Consider the following 18,163-nt stretch of genomic DNA (forward strand, 5'->3'; position numbering starts at 1 on the left):
AGAAAAGAGGGAGGGGCGGTCCCGCAGGAGGATGTCTGGAAGGAAGAGAGGTAAGTATAATGGAGTGGGGTAGTAGCGACGTTCCATTTCCCCGGAAACAGATAGTCACCAGATAACCAAAAGAAGGTCCATGGGGAGGTCACATGGCCGCCACAGGGATATGGGTAAATATACATTTTTTGATAAATTATATAATTTAGAAAAAAGGCAAGGGGAGAGTGTTTAGATTAGTGTAGGAATTAGATTTTATCCTGGACAAACCCTTTAAGAAAAGTTTTTTTATATAGTGGAGACACACTGGGTGGCTGAGAAGACAATTAGGTGCAAGGGCAGTCCAACTATCCATCTGCTCTGGGCCCATCTTCTCATCCACATAGAGGCCCAAACACCAATAATCCTGCAGTGTCTTTCTGCTGCCAGAGACCTGCTACTGTGTGGGCATAGACATAAGAGGACGTTAGTGCCAGGCTGCAGACTATTGACAGAGCCCCTAGGATAGAAACTATCAGAGATAAGGGCTTGGTGACATTTTAGAGTGCAAATATATATTGAGTGTATACTGGGCCTCCAGAATGAATTTTACTGATTAGCTCTAAACACCCGAGTCTGACGCTGCCTGTACAACCCCTAAAATGACTGATTATGGTTGCCACTTAGGCTTGGTTTACGGTACATCTGTGTTGCAGCATCTAATAGGAATATACATCACAGATGAAGACAAGGTTGCTATCAATATTTGTGCAGTATGCTGCACTATTTTTTTCTGGTAAAATGATGATCACTATGATATAAACCTGAAGGACCCTATTAAAAGTCAAGTGGGTCCCTTGGCACTGTTTTCTAACCACGACACTAAATTCCAGAAAACCTGTATTCTTAATGCTTCCAAGTACAGACTCTCAGGACTTCATAAGATTTATAATTTAAAGGAAGATCGCTTCTTTATTGAGGTGGCGATACAGTCTGACAGTGCTATTATTTTTTGTTCAGATCACGTTCAGAATGCAGTTATGATCTGATCAATGAACACTTGTACGTTAAACAACTAGATCTGTCTGTTATTGTCATGTCTGTCATGTTATTCCGGTCATTAACATGCTTGCGTCATATCATAAACCTGTATTATGTATAGTATCAGTGGGAAATGAATCACAAAAGAGGAAGGGATACATTTATAGATATCTGTATTCATAGAAATGTAGCTATACTTACAGAGCATTAGCGCTAAATTAAATAGCACATATAGAAATCTGTTACTGTTATACTAATAGGCCCAGTATTTTCCTTAGCAGCATCTTAATTAGAATAATAAGGAGGATTATGGAGAGTTTCATTAACGATGGCGCAGCGTAAGAAAATGAAAAATGTCTCTAGAGGTCTTGGTAAATGTTCTCATAAAATGAAGGTTTACTAGTTGGAGAATGATTTGTAGGGGATACAAAGACTGAATGTTCAATCCTTTACATGAGCTTAATACTTTAATAGCAGCTCTGTCTTATTCAATACTGGTAGTGGTAATAATTTATTTTACAACTGCCCCTAACAGTGACAGAAATGTGCACAAGTATCTAGAGCTTGGTCAAGCATCTGCAGCCGGAGAACATCTTGGTACTTCGCAGATGGCTAGCTGGCCTCATTTACCAAACTAAAATAAAGCAGTATTTTTATATCGTTGTTCTATTGTTAGTGTCCTAACAGCTTTAAAGGGTTTGGAAATATCTTACAAAATAAAGATTATTAACTGGAAGTACCTCTGTGTAGTAGTCTGTAGCAAAAATCAAAACACCTTGCCCTGGAGTTCATAAGTCCCTCATCTTGGAACCAGTACTCTTGGTACCAATTGTGCCCCCTGTCACCCCATTCCTTGAATGTAAGGACAAATGTGTTTCCTCTTGGACAATTCCACCATTTCTGGACTGGTAATTTTGCAGTTGTAGAAAAAGAGAATTATGCTCTGGGTCACATACTCTATGAGAAAAAGTAATGGGGCTATCCTCATGCGGGGCCCTCAATGGTACCTTGGTGTGTCAGGAATATACAGTAATAATAATAATATACTCACAGTAATATACTCACCATAACATATAACATCAAGAAATAACACTGTATTGATTACTTGCCTCTACTGTTTTTCCGGCTCTAAATTCTATTTTTTTTGAGCTGGGAATGTAGTCGATTCCTGGTGTGGCAGAAGGTGGATCAGAAGGACGAGTGGCACACCATACAGATGTTGGCACTGAAAGATCTGGACCACTTCGCATTACAGGTATTTCTACAGAGCCTGTTGGACAGTATAGTACATTATTATATGGGTATAAAATGATCAATTATGTTACTGAATAATGGTGTACTAACATAATCCAACAGAAGGATCTACACAATGAAATGGTCACTAACATTTTACGGTGGACAGGGTGTTCTCCCTAGGAACTAAATGTTTAATAATGCATCAGTTCCCATAGTTAACACCCTGTCCAGTAAGGGTATATTAGAGGGAAGATGAGGAGTATCTAACCAAGATTCCATATTGCATCATATCTATGAGGGATCTTTCTTTTCAAATAGATATCACATTGAAGGTGAATAGTGTGGTTCATTTTAGTTTTCAATTCTGCAATGGATGGGGGGGGGGGGGGGGGGGCTAGTATAAAGCCAGTCAGATGGCAGCAGGTTTCTAGCCTAAATATGAATGTAATAACCGGAGGCGTGAGTGTAAATACTTTGTCATACCACTATAAGTATACTGTGCATCTATATAAGACAATAAGGAGAACACCGTACTATGTATAATTTATACCTGCATCTTCGCTGACTGTAAAGGTGGCATTGCCCAAGAAAACCGTGGAAGCATCATTGGGTCCTTCAATCACAACCCTGGCAGTAGCAATGCTTCCAAGTCTAGCATTCTCTGAAGTGTCCGCAAGAGCAATCTCAAATTCTTCCTCTTCTTCGTATTCACTGTCATCAATTACTTTAATGTCACATGTGGACATAGTGACTCCAGGTCCAAATATGATGCGATTTTCATTGGTCATTCCCCTGGACTTAAAGTCAGACCCTGATTCCAATGCGTAAAGACTGCTGCCTCTAGCTGATTTTGGGACTGTGTAGCAAATAGTAGAAACAATGCTACCTGGGTCACCTGTTAAAATAAAGCAGTGATTACAATGATGTCAATAAATGTACTTACTATCACCGTTTCTAATATTAAAGAGGATGTCTACCCAAAATGTAAGATTGTCTATACAGTATACGCATACAGCATGCAGATGCTAGCTCCACAGTGGCAGTGATAGAGAGGTATTATATGGGTGAAGTCTTTGGGTGTGTTTCTTGATTAGATTGGGCTAAGCCTTTAGACCAGGGTGGAAATGTGTGGCAAAAAAACATTGTATTTTACGGTACCTGCAAAGTGGATGGGATTCTGGCTAATCCCATCCACACACTTCAGAAAAAAAATCTGCAGCAGAAAAACTCCGTTTTCAAAGTACCCACGTTTTTAAAAAACTTGCAGCATGTGAATAATACATATGGAAATGCTTATGTTTTCCGTATAAGAATAATAGGGGCAGAAAGTCTGTGGAAAATGCTGCAGAAAAAATACATTTCCACCACGGTTTTTTCAGTAGCGTGGGTTTTTTTTGTTGCAGCGATTCACTACAAGTGAGAACTATAGTAGCTGCACTTTCTGTTTTCACTTTTGCAAAAATACCCAGTAAAACAAGAAAATAAAATGGACTGTGAATATTATTATATTATAGTTTGGCCACTTCTATAATATCAGAACTTTTACACTGTGGGAGGAAATTCTTTTTAATCTTCATATTAACATTTATAGAATATTTCAATTTTGTCTCCCTAAATAAAACTTTCTATATCATATTGTTCAGCTGTGCTTCCTATCACACTATAGAAGGTTGAAAACAAATGTGTAGAAATGAAATAAGCACAACAATGCAATGTAATTTAGAAGCAGGGCCAGATAAGAAGCTACAAGGACATAAAAGAAATTGCAAAGAAAAAAAATCATAACAAAAGCTAAACCAGTAAATATAAAGTCGTGTTTCAAGTGCCAGATATTACTGTCTAAGACCAAAGAGCGTTGTTAAATGAAAAGGGTCTCTAGCAGCAGTGCAGATATCTATAATGGGTTGTGGCTTCGAGCTGCTGCCATTTAGGTATTTCCATTAGATGTGACAGTCACTGGGATACAGATAATGGAAAAATCACACAAATAAGAAACCCAGCCAAAGCAATCACAGGACTGTTTATTAATGAGAGCTTAGCAGAAAGCGAAATTCTTGCATCTCCTTTGTCTAAAACTTTAAAGAAAATTCCACAGGAGAATTCGGAATGTCATGTCGTCCTGTTTTTATTCCTTCAGCTGGGGCATATTGTAATATCAAGTTCTGTATGTTCTGTAGCTTTTGCAGTACGTGCAACTCTGAATCGAGAGGGATTGAGTTGTGTACAAGGTCCAGCATGAGGATATATATATATATATATATATATATATATATATTTATATATATTTATGTTTTTGTGGGCTAGTAGGGCATAAAACACCAACGGAGCAAATTATTTAAAATGTTTTTTGACCCATTAGTTCATATACCGAATCATCTGTTTATTCAACCACCAAATCTACGCTAACACATAAATTTGTGGGATAAAATGTAGTTTTAACCCCCAATTCTCTCCAGGAAAAATTGTATTCAGTGTTGGACAGAAGGGATTCTTTCTCCCCACTGGTATTTCCCTTAAAGGGGTTGTCATATCACCACATCATGGCAGCCCCATTTAAGGACAAGAATGATCCTGCATCCACTTACTGTAGTATAACTTGTTATCTGAGCCCAGGAATTGTCACCTAATTGTATCTTGCCCACTACTGCAGCAAAGTAAAGTACCAGTCATTAGACTGTAAATGTTACCGAGAAACATTTAGCAAATCTAGTCATTTACATGCATAATAATGAATTTAATATGGCCATTATGGAAAATATATAACTACATCATTGGTTTCTTTAACTCACACAACACTGCACTCATTTCAGAGACTGCTAGCAAGGGAGAGCAGAAGAAATTATTTTTCTTAACTATACATTTTCTTACAATGTATTTCAAATCATACCGTGACTCTAAGAAGTAACAAGACTAATATGAACTGTGCTTATGCTGGATCATCAGATTCTAGCAGCATATCTGTGCTCATATTCTTAGAATGTGCTGACACTGAAACAAGATATTAACCATGGCCGCTATATTTCAAACTAATGTCCCTGGAACATATATTTACTCAGCATCCTAACTTAATGAATAACACTGCTGTCTTTTGTGATAGCAATGCCCTCAAACTGGTGGAGGATTAGACCACATAAACATATGCTATTTCTCCTCCAGAGCGTGTCTTGGAGAGGGTATATGAAATACTTATCAGGAGGGCTCATTTGTTACTTGTGTAGACTGCCATATGGGCATAGGGAAACTTACTGCATTCTCCACTGGGAATTCTGGGAAAATGTATATAAATTAGTTCTGCTTCCTACAAAATGGAAATTTGTGCTACTCATGCGACCACTTGGAAGGAAGCAACCCTCTAGGCTAAGACTCCACGTTGCATGTCTGACTTTGTGTCCATGAAAAAAAAAAATGGTTTCACGGCGGAGAGGCTGCATATGGACACCGGTGGTTTGCTTTAAAATCACATTGAAATGAATGGGTTTTTAAACCGACTGCCGGCAAGCTGTCCTTATGCAGTTTTTCCAAGGATTTAGACGGAATCATGGCAGACAGGTCAAGCCACAAGTGTGAAAGTGTGTCACTTCCAATGAACTATGTCGCTGAAACTGTGTGATTTTTTACAAATAAGTCAGGATTTAACCCAAATAGAAAGTAAAGTAAAGACTTCTACAGCTCCTTGTTTTAATGGCTGAAAAAACTTTAATCAGAAACAGCCACCAAAAATGGCAGATGTGCTTCCAGCCTTACAAAGCATTACACTGAGGCCTACAGTCATATCAAATTCGACTTTAATTTCTGCCATAGAATCAAAACCACATAACACACCTTTTCTTTCAATGGGTACAGACAGGACATCAGCACTCTCATTGGCACGGTAGATCTTTTTATCAAACTGAAGAGTTGGCTCATCTTCTGTGTCATTAATGTTGACCATGGCCTTTGTAATCTGTCCGAGAAGGGCATAGGCTGGCATGCTGAGCTCCACCATGAACTGTTCAAGGTTCTCATATACTTGATCATCATTAATGATGATAGTACAGGCTTTACTGTCTTCCCTCTCATCAAACTGCACCTGATTAGGAATATATAAGATACATGTTTATATGCATACAGCATTTCTCTGAAAATCAATATGCTGACGCTGAAGTGCCTCTCTAAGCCAAACTCATATCTTAAGTGTTCCTTTGCTTCCACCATGATTGTTAAGTATTCTAATTACTCCCACACAAAACCTATTATTTTCCTAGGCAACCTTCAAGGTGACTGTGTAGATGTCATATAACAGAGACAGAAAGAAAATTATAAAACATAAGATAAATCAGCAATAACTTCTAGAACTGTACGCTACATGTTATAGTAAAATTCTGTCTTTCTGTGATGGAAACACATGTGCAAGGCCATTCTTGTTCTTGAGACAGAATAGCATGCGCCAGGTACTCCACAGGCAGAATAAACACAGCTGTAAACAGTGCCTTGTATTCTGCATAGACAGCCATCACTGACAAACAGTGCAATGGCAACATGTTGTATATTCGAGATTTGCTATGTACAATCCAGAACATATAATAGAAGGTTGGACTATGATTTCATGAGAATATCTTTCCTGAAGCAGCAATATATACATATATATTTATTATAGTACATACAGTATATATAGTATACACACACACAATATATATATATATATATATATATATATATATATATATATTATATAGGTTTAAAATAAATGGACACCATTTTTTGTAATAAATTTAAAATTCTGCGGAGATAAATTTCTTAACATACTGTTATGCCTCCACCTCTAGGAATGTAGGAAGTTACTGTATCATTACTGTATATAAGACTTTGTACTACGTGTTATCTTATAAATCATTGCCTATGCTCTATAAGAAAAATGGGAGTTCCAAATATTAAAAAATGAATTTGCACATAATTTTGGACCAACAAATGACATTTTTATTACAGTGTTGGGAATAAAGATATTTACCTGCCCAGCATATTCCACATAGTCCTGCTGTCCTGGTCTAGAGCCCATACTGGAGCTTGATGTAGCAGTTCCCTGTTCTGTCCGGCATAGCACTATTGCATACTGATTCAGGTTTCCAGTCCTTTTCACAGTAACACTTATAGTTCCTGCTTTCTCACTTATGTTGTAACTGTAAAAAATATACATATACACATTGTTCATTGACATAAAAAAAATTGCAATCATTCATTAGTATGTTGTGAACACATTACATTTAGCAGTTGGTGGAACTAATTCAATGGTTACAAAAAGTCCACAAAATTATCTAGCAAATTCGCTCTGTGATAATAAAACTGTAACATTGTCTAAGACCGCCGGTTTCAGTATAAAAATGGCAGAAACCCAATGGATCCCATTATGAAGTCCATGGGGTCTGCAGTTAACTGCTGTTTTAATGGATGGTCTCTTCCTTGATCAGGTTCCCCCTGCGGACCCGAGCAATGGAGAGCCTGGCACAAGTGTGAACCTAGTCTAAGGCATTGGTAAATTCTGAATATGCCAAGCAACAATGAATGGCACTGTCCATTAAACTGATGGGAGTCAAAGAAGAGAACTATACATATGCTCACCACCTAAAGGACATCACACTTATATTTTGGGTTGGAATCTCTCTGTAGTCTTTTTAACTCCTTCACTTGTTTTATTGTCAGGTAATTAATATATCAAATATTGTTGGAATAGCTAAAATTACTTTTTATTTTTCTCAGCATACCTAGTCTAGACCAAAAATAATATAAGCATCGTCTTGAAAAAGAAATTGTTTTCATCGTACATTGCAAAGTAAACACGGGCAGCCGTACTGCATGATAAAACAAGCAGTTCTATTAAATTGTTAGTTTCTCCTCTGCATTGTCTTATCTCTTTCACAGATGACTGATGAAAGCATCAAAAACACATATTGTGATGTTGGGCTTATCAGACAAAAATGAATATTTTGGAGAGTTAGATGAAGGAGAATGAAAACAGTAATGTCCTATATTACCATAGTCATAGGGTGTTCAATAATTTGTTGACCTTTGTTAAATAAAAATCCATTCAAGTATGCATATTTTTGTATTGATGTCTCAAAGTACTGGGTGGGGTATTTATTGTGTAAAGAACTTGAACGGACAGAGAAAGAGAAGGAGACCGGCTTAGCCAATGTAATGAACCAGCCAGTCCTTCAAGTGTATCACCTACACAGCCTGTGTCAGAACAAACACAGAACTGCTGAAAAGGGAGCTCAGATAAGGGATTCTGAGCAGATCTGATAAAGTGTATTGGTAAGTCATTTTAGTTTTACATTTCAGCAACAATAAACAGATTTTGCTGTTGCTGGACATACCCCTTAACATGTTCCAGTTTGTTCTAGTCAGATGCTTCCCATTTAGTTTTAAATGGGTATTTATTGCATCACAAGCAAGTGTACATAGAGGCAAAGGAGCAAGTATTCATCACCAAAGAAATCCATACATGCAAATAGAAACCGTTACATAATGGAATTTATCATTATACAGTGCAATAGAGAAAAATTCAGAAAACCTACAACATCATCAACACAAAAGATGTGTACACATAGGGAAGGCTGAAGTCATGCTTCACATTCATACACTCCTCCCAACATTGAAATTGCAACACGCCAAAAAGGACAAGCAAGATGGTTATGTAAATCGAGAAAGTAGCAGGTGTCACTAAAATCTGCAAATGGTCACATTTTCAAGTGCCTGGCTCCAACCTGTGACATTTGGGAGGGACATAAGAGCCAGATTGAAAGGTTTGAACCTTCAAAAAATGTAATCAATTGCTGTATGATACATGTGCGATGTCTCCTGTTTGTCAACGTATCAGTTATCACCAGTGAGAGGAACAAAATCCTTGACCTGAGACACCTTGGCTTGTCACTCGAGCAGATCCCTACATGCTGAGGCTGAGGTGTCAGAAGTGTTCAATATTGTGTTTCCTAATGGCTGGCTCTTCTTTTGTCTTGGACACAATGATAGCTGGAGATAGGTCTGGAAATCATGTGGGCTGTGCAATAAAGAGTCCTTCACAAGGAAATGTCACACCAATCCTACTACTGAAATTATGGGGTAGGGATGGAATAATGTACAGTAGCCGGACCCCTGTAGTATTCACTAACAGCTCCCTGTTACATTGATTTGGACATGGAATCTTTCCAAAACGTTCTAGGAGATAATTTTCCATAAAACGACACCAGGCTGCATGTTGCTCATGCTACTGTGGGCAGACTGCATAGCTTAAAAATGCTACCATGGCCTCCTCTCGCGTCTCTGAACTTGTCTCCCATCAAGCACATCTGGGACGTCATTCATCAGCAATTGCAGAGGGATCTGTCAGCAGCCAGTGTTTGCATGTCCAAGTACATTCAGTGTGGCATAACATACCTCAGAGAGCCATAAATAACCTCACTGGTAGCATGCCAAAGAGTGTAAGTGCATGTATTTGTGCATGTGTTATTCTTTGAATATTTTGTATCTATTTTTTACCATTTGTATGTTATTATCATATCTATTGATCCTGTGATTTACATAATTTCAAGACTTTTCCTTCTTGGTGTTGCAATTTCAGTGTTGAGGAGTGTATGTAGGAAAATGAAATGAAAGGATATTTCACATTCACTGACTTACCTAACATGGGTAAAACTGATCAGTGACCACTGGATGTGAAACATGTTGTCACTGACCACATTGGGCTTACTGTCTTTTACAAGAAACTTAAAGTTATCCATGGTTTCCTTGTACTTGGCTTCATTCAAAATATAACGTATCAAGCCCAGGTTTATGTCCTCTGGTAGGTGAAAAAGAAAAGCATTTTGAATGATACAAAAAGTATGTGAATTTAAGCAAACTTATATCAAATGGAAATTATTAAAGGGGTTGTCCCATCCAGGGGTGAACCTACCCCTTTTGCCACCCAAGGCGAACTACAGAAAGCCGCCCCCCCCCCCCCCGGGAGGAGGGGGTGGAGCGAAGGGGCATGGCCGAGCGAAGGGGGTGGGGCTTAGCACCGTTCGCAGGCAGAGAGCAAGCATGGAGATGACCTGCTCTCTGCCTGAGCGTGAGGGGAGGCTGCTGGAGCAGTGCTGCTCCAGTGGCCTCCCCAAACCACCGCTCGGTGCTAAGCCAGTCCAGGACAGCTTGTCCTGGACTGGCTTAGATAATCAAAAATGCCGCCCTCCCTGGGGTCCCATCTCAAGGATCCTATCTATACTGCTGGCTTATGTGGATTGAAGACTTTTCCTAAATACATTGCTTCAGTAAAACTGCTTTTTTTCCGTTCCAAAACGAACCTTTGGTTCTTGGTTTCCATCCACTCTTCCTCCGGGTATCCAGTGTACTGTTGGTTCTGCTGCCACTCCCACCTGGATTATCAACCTCAAAAGCTAATACTTGGGGTTGTGACAATTCACAACCCCATCATGTGAGAGGCCAACCGGTCAATTTATTTATTAGAAATACCTCTTTGAAAAATGTCACGTAATACTACGCTTAGAGCGCTCGGTGTCTCTTTTTTGTGTTCTACTACAGTAAAATTGCCTATTGTATTGCCTATAGTAAAATTAAAAGATATCGGCGTATAGCTCTCGTATAAGGCATAATGAGGATTGTATTTAAACCATTTTTCAAGAGAATTAAAAATTCAATAAAAACTATTCAGGGAATGTTTATATTTTTCTATTACTTTTTTTCCCTCAGAATCCCAGATATCTTTTTTTTGCTTTTTTTTAGGGTAAGGCCGGGTTCACACGGAGTATTCTGGCTCGTCATTTGGTACGTAGATGCCGCGGGAGGATTTGCGGGCCGTATACTCTCCCATTGTTTTCAATGGGAGTCGGTACCATACACGCGGCTCTATTTTGCAGCCGTGATTTAGCGTCTACGTACCAAATGACGAGCCAGAATACTCTGTGTGAACCCGGCCTAAGAATTCAGGGAAGCCAGTTTTCCATCACTAATGTCACCATTACATATGTTTTGCAGCATTCCTACAGGATGTACAGTTTATTTAATTATTTATTTTACTCGCTTATATAGCGCAACACATATTTTGCAGTGTTTTACAGATATTTATCACAATCTAAATTCTCTATCAGTATATCTTTAGTGTGTGGGAAGAAAATAGAGTACTTGGAAGAAAGCCACACAAATACGGAGAGAACGTACAAACTCCATGCAGGTATTTTCCTTGATTTGAATAAAGCCAAAGACTCCAACGCTGCAAGTGCTAAGACATTGCTAACTAAGCCATTAACATTGAGCCACTCTACTTTTAATAATGCTTTGATGCTCTATATAACTGTGTTGGTGAACCTACAGCATGCGTGCCAGAGGTCTGCTCAGAGTCCTCTCTGTTGGCACGCGAAGCCGTTTCTCTGATCGCTCACTAACGTGGAATCTGGTTCAGGATTCCCTGTTAGTGAGTGATCGCTTCACAGAAAGTGAATCGCTTTATTGAACAACAGAATACCTTGTGTAAATGATGTGAGGAATACTCCAGGTTTTAGCTTGTTTTCCAAATAGCCATGTGTGGGCCCACTTAAAATTTCATAGGTAAGTTGCTTGTCGTCTGTGTCTGGGTCTACAGTCAATAGTTCCTTCTTTGTAATGTAATTAGAAGCCTGTAAATATTCCACAAGTGAACTTATGTTAAAGAAAAAAAATAAAAAATATTAGCTAAAACTATACAAAGCTTTCTAAGGCCCGGTTCACATTTTTGTTCGGTATAGGCAGAAGCCTATATGCATTAAAAAGCGGTTAGCTAAGAAACCACACGGACCCCATAGACTATAATGGGGTCCACGTGGTTTCTGCTCGGTATCCACACAAACCATGCGGAGACAAAAGTACTTCAAGCAGTGAAAGGATAAAATCACATGAGACAGAGTCTGTCTCTAAGAGACTGGTCAGTTTAGCTAACATTACCTTTCCATCCATGTACTCCAACCACTGAAGTCCTAAATTAGTAATGATTCTGGGTGTTCCATCATCAACTGGAAGGATGTCTACTTTAAATCTCTGAGGAGCTGCAGTTACAGTCTGAAACCAAGTAAATATATTTATTAAAAACTGCACAAATCAGCTGTTCTAGCAGGTTCTGGGCACTGGACGCTATTATAGTGGAAGGGGAGTACATGCGGGCTCTCCTATTCAAATAATAGGTGTGTTGCTGCACTTCCCTAGAATCACCAGTATAGGTGCTACTGCTATTGATCCCAGCTCCCAGACACTTACAGGGGGAGTCTGAGACCCACAGATCAAATACTATTGACCTATCTTGTAGGTAGGTCATCAGTATAAAAAATTCATTTGTTACTGAAAACCTATTTATTGTCAGTAATATATTGCAGTATCAGATAGTCATCCTTAGGCTGGGTTCACACTAGCATCGGTCTCCGACAGCTAGTGTCCGATGCTAATGTCCGTGCAAGATTTTAGCATCAGACACTAGCTGTGTCCGTTACAATTTGCATTATTTTAAATGGGATATTATGTAGTGTCCTTTAGTGTCCGTGGGTGTCCTTAAGTGTCCGTTTACAAAGATGTCTGATTCATCAAGCGGACAGCTAAATCCTACAAGTCTTTCCCATTATGGATTGCTACCAAGATGTGATGCTTGTCTGCTCTAAATACAATCATACATATGAGATGGCTGGCAGCCAAAGGCTATTTCTGCATAATATTTCAATGGGAAGAAGTGATAACACTTATTTCTAACCAATAAAAAACATAGGCATGTTTAAAATGCCTGATCCCTCTTTTCCCCGGCATCTGCTATGATACAAATTATTTCCAATACACATTAGATTGCTAACTAATCCCGTTTATCTGCAGATTTGACAGACTTTTCTCTGATGTGTTTGGTCAGCTTATTATAGATGCAATATTGTACTTTCATATTTTACCATCCTGCTATATACTGGCTTTTTCACTATTGAGGCTGAACAGAGAGAACTGCCCAGTAGATTGGGCTGATAACATTAAAGGGGTTGTCCCACGAAAAGCATCCTATCTATACTGCTAGTTTGTGTGGATTTAAGACTCTTCCTAAATACACTGCTTTATCAAAAATGCTTTGTTTGGCAGGTATCTTAATTTCATTGTTGACACTGTTGACACTGTGTTTCTATGGCCACGGGGCTTATCTGCTCAGCTCCTGAGTAGCTGCCTGCTCTTGGAGGGGGGGGGGGGGGGACTGAGTGCTTGGCAGCAGCTCTGAGCTGTGTAAGTCTGACAAATAATGAAGCTCCTCAGATAGGGGAGGGGGGAGGTGAGTGCTCCGAGATTTCTGAGCTGTCTATCTTCAGCTTTTCCACTTATCAGCCGGTTTAATTGAATTTGGCTGATAAGGGCTGAGATAAGGAGTCCTTTACCTCTGTATGTAATGCAAGCTGACTCAAATTTAGCTCTGCTACATCAGTTTCCACATCAGCTTTATACTGTGGTAATGCATTTACAACCAATCCCCCATTACTGCAAACATAGCAGATAGCAGAGCAAGTGAAACCCCGCCCACCAATGTGCCAAGAAAACCAGGAAGTGAAGAGAGCACACAGCCTGCAGGCTGCAGAACAAGAGTTATGGGAATACCCCTTTAATGCTATATTCATGTTTCTTAGACTACACAGTAGGACGGTTTGTAACCACTACTGAGACATTTTCTTCACTTTCTACTGCAATAAAAAGCAGGCCAAACAAGCGGTAGACTGTAAACCTCTGAAATCTTCAGCAGTGACAGATATGAAAGTAAATTTTAGATGGCTTACTTACTGTTAATAACAAATAATTTAAAAAAAAAATAAAAAAATCACATTCTATCAAGACAAACCTCTTTCCCGCCATCTTCTATAATAAAGAATGGGTTGGTTCCATCTGACACAGTGAAGGAAAATCGGTCCTTTAGAGTATTACTTCCGTCATGATTGTAGCTGATACGATTCTGGTAGATGTCATCCATTGTGAAGGTAGATGTCTGGCGGTAACTCTGACCATTGGTGCTACGTTCAATCACTCCATAGCGAGGTGGCTGGACAATAGTGAATGTAACGGATTCTGCCTGTTTCATAGATGAAAGACCAACTTACTTACATCACAAACAATAGCAATGCTGTTCCTTCATTAAATCATTGCCAAAAGCCTTCAATGTTATACAGGCTGTTGTATTAAAATGTCTAAGAAAATTATTTAAAAAAATAATAATAATGGTAATGCCACTGGCTGAAGAGTCATACTTTTTCTAATCATCCCAACACAAATACATTATTGAAAATGAAAGCTTGTAAATTCAAGATCCTTATACCTCAGTATCAGCATCGATAGCCTTCAGCTCAAATTCTGTAATAGTTTTTCGAACACCTTCTTGTACCCTCATTCCTAAATTCTGCACCACTGGTAAAGAGTCGTCCACTTTATTGATTGTGATGTAAAAGGTTTGAGACACCTATAATAAACAAGATATCATACACAAGACATCACCACTAGCCGATAACAAAGAGAAACTCATACAAGTTTATAAGCAAGGGAAAATTACACAAGTAATAGGAGAAAAAAGATTTGGGGAAATTTTGTTTCTTTCCAAATCCAGGTCATGTTCAGATGTGAAATGGCAATGAGTGTCATATAAACCTGGTGTAAAATATCTCTAAATATCTCTAAGGCTGCATTCACACTGAGTAACGCTGGCGTTTTTTGTGCTTATTTTTGCACATAGTGCCGCGTTAACGCCACATATACGTAACGCGGCGCTATGTGCAAAAATAAGCACAAAAAACGCCAGCGTTACTCAGTGTGAATGCAGCCTTAGGGCTTGGAGACATGGGATCAAAAAACATTCTTCAAAGATTGCTTGCCAATGCTATCATTTGACACTTAAGACCAGTTCGGGTTTTATCATAAAAATAACCAGTACTATGGAAAGTGGTGTAACTAAGAATGGTGGGGCCCTGTGGTGAACTTTTGACATGGCCTCCCCCCGAAGACCCCGACCGACCTGCCTTCCAGCACTCCTGCACACAGTATTATGCCCCATAGTGGCCCATGCACATAGTATGATTCCCCATAGTCACTATGGGGAATCATACTGTGTGCAGGGGCCACTATGGAGTATCATACTGTGTGCAGGAGGCACTATGGGGCATCATACTGTGCGCAAAGGCCACTATGGGGCATAATAGGGGGTATGTAGTGCCGTACTGCCAGAGCGTAGCAGAGATAAGTAACAGGGATTTTTATGTTCCCTCACCTCTCCTAGCTCTCCAATCATCATACTCGGGGGGTCTGAAAAGACCCCCCTGAGTATATTGATAATGTTTGTGGGGCCTGCAGCTTCACTTACCAATATCGGCTCCTGCTCACAAGTAGAAGAAGATGCGCTGGCAGCCGTGAGCAGGAACCGGGATCGGTAAGTAAATAGGGCCCGTTACCTGCTGGAATGACTATTTTAAAAGATAAATAAATCTGCAGTGGTAATGGCTGCTGCCGGGCCCCCTAATGTTTCAGGCCCTATGGTAGCCGCTACTGCAGCCACCATGGTAGTTACGCCCCTGACTATGGACAAAAGGAGGGACTTTCATAAATGACCACAAGTGTATATGTAGTTAGAGCTTCTTGCTATACTATGTTATCTCCTGCTCATATTTCAAATGGACAAGTTCTTATTACCGAAAAAAGGCTCAAAATACAAAAATAGTAACAAAGGAATATATAGCTGAAAAAGACACATTAAAATGTGGTTTATAATCTCAATATATTGTAAAAAAAAACCAAACCAACAAACGAAAAAAACAACTCCTGACTATAGGCATTAGAAAAAAAATGTGAATTGAATGAGGTTAACCTGTGCAGCCAAATAAACAATGATGAGAGCCAGCAAAATTGAAACTGTGAAGGAAATAATATGTGTGCTTTGGGAAATCTACCTCAGGCCTATTGTTTACCTCAAGACAAGCACAAATGTCTTGTAAACTGAGAATCTAAGAAAACAAAAAATTCTTCTACCTCATTGACACCATCTGAGACGGTAAAGGTGAAGTCATCGGCATGCTTTTCCTCAGCACTAGTGTGAATGTATTGGATACTTCTGGACTCCAGATCTGCCTGACTGAAGCTGCTAATTTTTATCCCTGGAAAAAAAGAAGTAAAAAAAAATCAGTCATAAAAATTCCTGCTGTCATTCTTTATTCCTTACTAGAGATGAGCGAACAGTGTTCTATCGAACTCATGTTCGATCGGATATTAGGCTGTTCGGCATGTTCGAATCGAATCGAACACCGCGTGGTAAAGTGCGCCATTACTCGATTCCCCTCCCACCTTCCCTGGCGCCTTTTTTGCTCCAATAACAGCGCAGGGTAGGTGGGACAGGAACTACGACACCGGTGACGTTGAAAAAAGTAGGCAAAACCCATTGGCTGCCGAAAACATGTGACCTCTAATTTAAAAGAACAGCGCCGCCCAGCTTCGCGTCATTCTGAGCTTGCAATTCACCGAGGACGGAGGTTTCCGTCCAGTTAGCTAGGGGTTAGATTCTGGGTAGGCAGGGACAGGCTAGGATAGGAAGGAGAAGACAACCAACAGCTCTTATAAGAGCTAAATTCCAGGGAGAAGCTTGTCAGTGTAACGTGGCACTGACGGGCTCAATCGCCGCAACCCAGCTTTCCCAGGATCCTGAATGGAATACACTGTCAGTGTATTCCCGTATACCCGATATATACCCCCGATACCCGTTCCAACGGTGTGCCCCCCCACCTTCACCCCAGAAATACCCTGCAAGTCCCCTAGCAATAGAATTGGGGCTATATACACCCACTATTTTTGCTACTGCCATATAGTGCCATTGTCTCACTGGGAATTCAAAGAATATATTGGGCTTACATATAACTTCAATTCCAGGGAGAAGCTTGTCAGTGTAACGTGGCACTGACGGGCTCAATCGCCGCAACCCAGCTTTCCCAGGATCCTGAATGGAACACACTGACAGTGTATTCCCGTATACCCCATATATACACCCCAAATCCCCGTTCCAACGGTGTGCCCCCCCACCTTCACCTCAGAAATACCCTGCAAGTCCCCTAGCAATAGAATTGGGGCTATATACACCCACAATTTTTGCTACTGGTATACAGTGCCATTGTCTCACTGGGAATTCAAAGAATATATGGGGGTTATGTGCACCCACAATTTTTAATACTGCTATACAGTGCCATTGTCTGACTGGGAATTCAAAGAATATATGGGGGTTATGTGCACCCACAATTTTTAATACTGGTATATAGTGCCATTGTCTGACTGGGAATTCAAAGAATATATGGGGGTTACGTGCACCCACAATTTTTAATACTGCTATACAGTGCCATTGTCTGACTGGGAATTCAAAGAATATATGGGGGTTATGTGCACCCACAATTTTTACTACTGGTATACAGTGCCATTGTCTGACTGGGAATTCAAAGAATATATTGGGGTGACGTGCACCCACAATTTTTGCTACTGCTATACAGTTCCATTGTCTCACTGGGAATTCAAAGAATATATGGGGGTTATGTGCACCCACAATTTTTAATACTGGTATACAGTGCCATTGTCTGACTGGGAATTCAAAGAATATATGGGGGTTATGTGCACCCACAATTTTTAATACTGGTATACAGTGCCATTGTCTGACTGGGAATTCAAAGAATATATGGGGGTTATGTGCACCCACAATTTTTAATACTGGTATACAGTGCCATTGTCTGACTGGGAATTCAAAGAATATATGGGGGTTACGTGCACCCACAATTTTTAATACTGCTATACAGTGCCATTGTCTGACTGGGAATTCAAAGAATATATGGGGGTTACGTGCACCCACAATTTTTAATACTGGTATACAGTGCCATTGTCTGACTGGCAATTC

General features: G+C 39.7%; 1 protein-coding gene across 2 annotated transcripts in view; it reads right to left on the reverse strand.

Moving 5' to 3' along the window:
• The window catches only part of FRAS1 (Fraser extracellular matrix complex subunit 1), a 368,631-nt gene that overhangs the window by 20,219 nt on the left and 330,249 nt on the right, over positions 1-18,163 (reverse strand). For both annotated transcript variants that reach the window (XM_075284507.1, XM_075284497.1), the window contains 10 exons: positions 16,267-16,391; positions 14,570-14,710; positions 14,099-14,326; positions 12,196-12,309; positions 11,741-11,891; positions 9,901-10,060; positions 7,235-7,403; positions 6,070-6,316; positions 2,798-3,142; positions 2,121-2,281 (listed from right to left, as the gene is read on the reverse strand). In XM_075284507.1, the coding sequence (XP_075140608.1) occupies positions 2,121-2,281; positions 2,798-3,142; positions 6,070-6,316; positions 7,235-7,403; positions 9,901-10,060; positions 11,741-11,891; positions 12,196-12,309; positions 14,099-14,326; positions 14,570-14,710; positions 16,267-16,391 (1,841 nt within the window). The remainder of the gene's footprint in view (positions 1-2,120; positions 2,282-2,797; positions 3,143-6,069; positions 6,317-7,234; positions 7,404-9,900; positions 10,061-11,740; positions 11,892-12,195; positions 12,310-14,098; positions 14,327-14,569; positions 14,711-16,266; positions 16,392-18,163) is intronic.

The sequence above is a fragment of the Leptodactylus fuscus genome, chromosome 1 (assembly GCF_031893055.1).
Source record: "Leptodactylus fuscus isolate aLepFus1 chromosome 1, aLepFus1.hap2, whole genome shotgun sequence".
NCBI lineage: Eukaryota > Metazoa > Chordata > Amphibia > Anura > Leptodactylidae > Leptodactylus > Leptodactylus fuscus.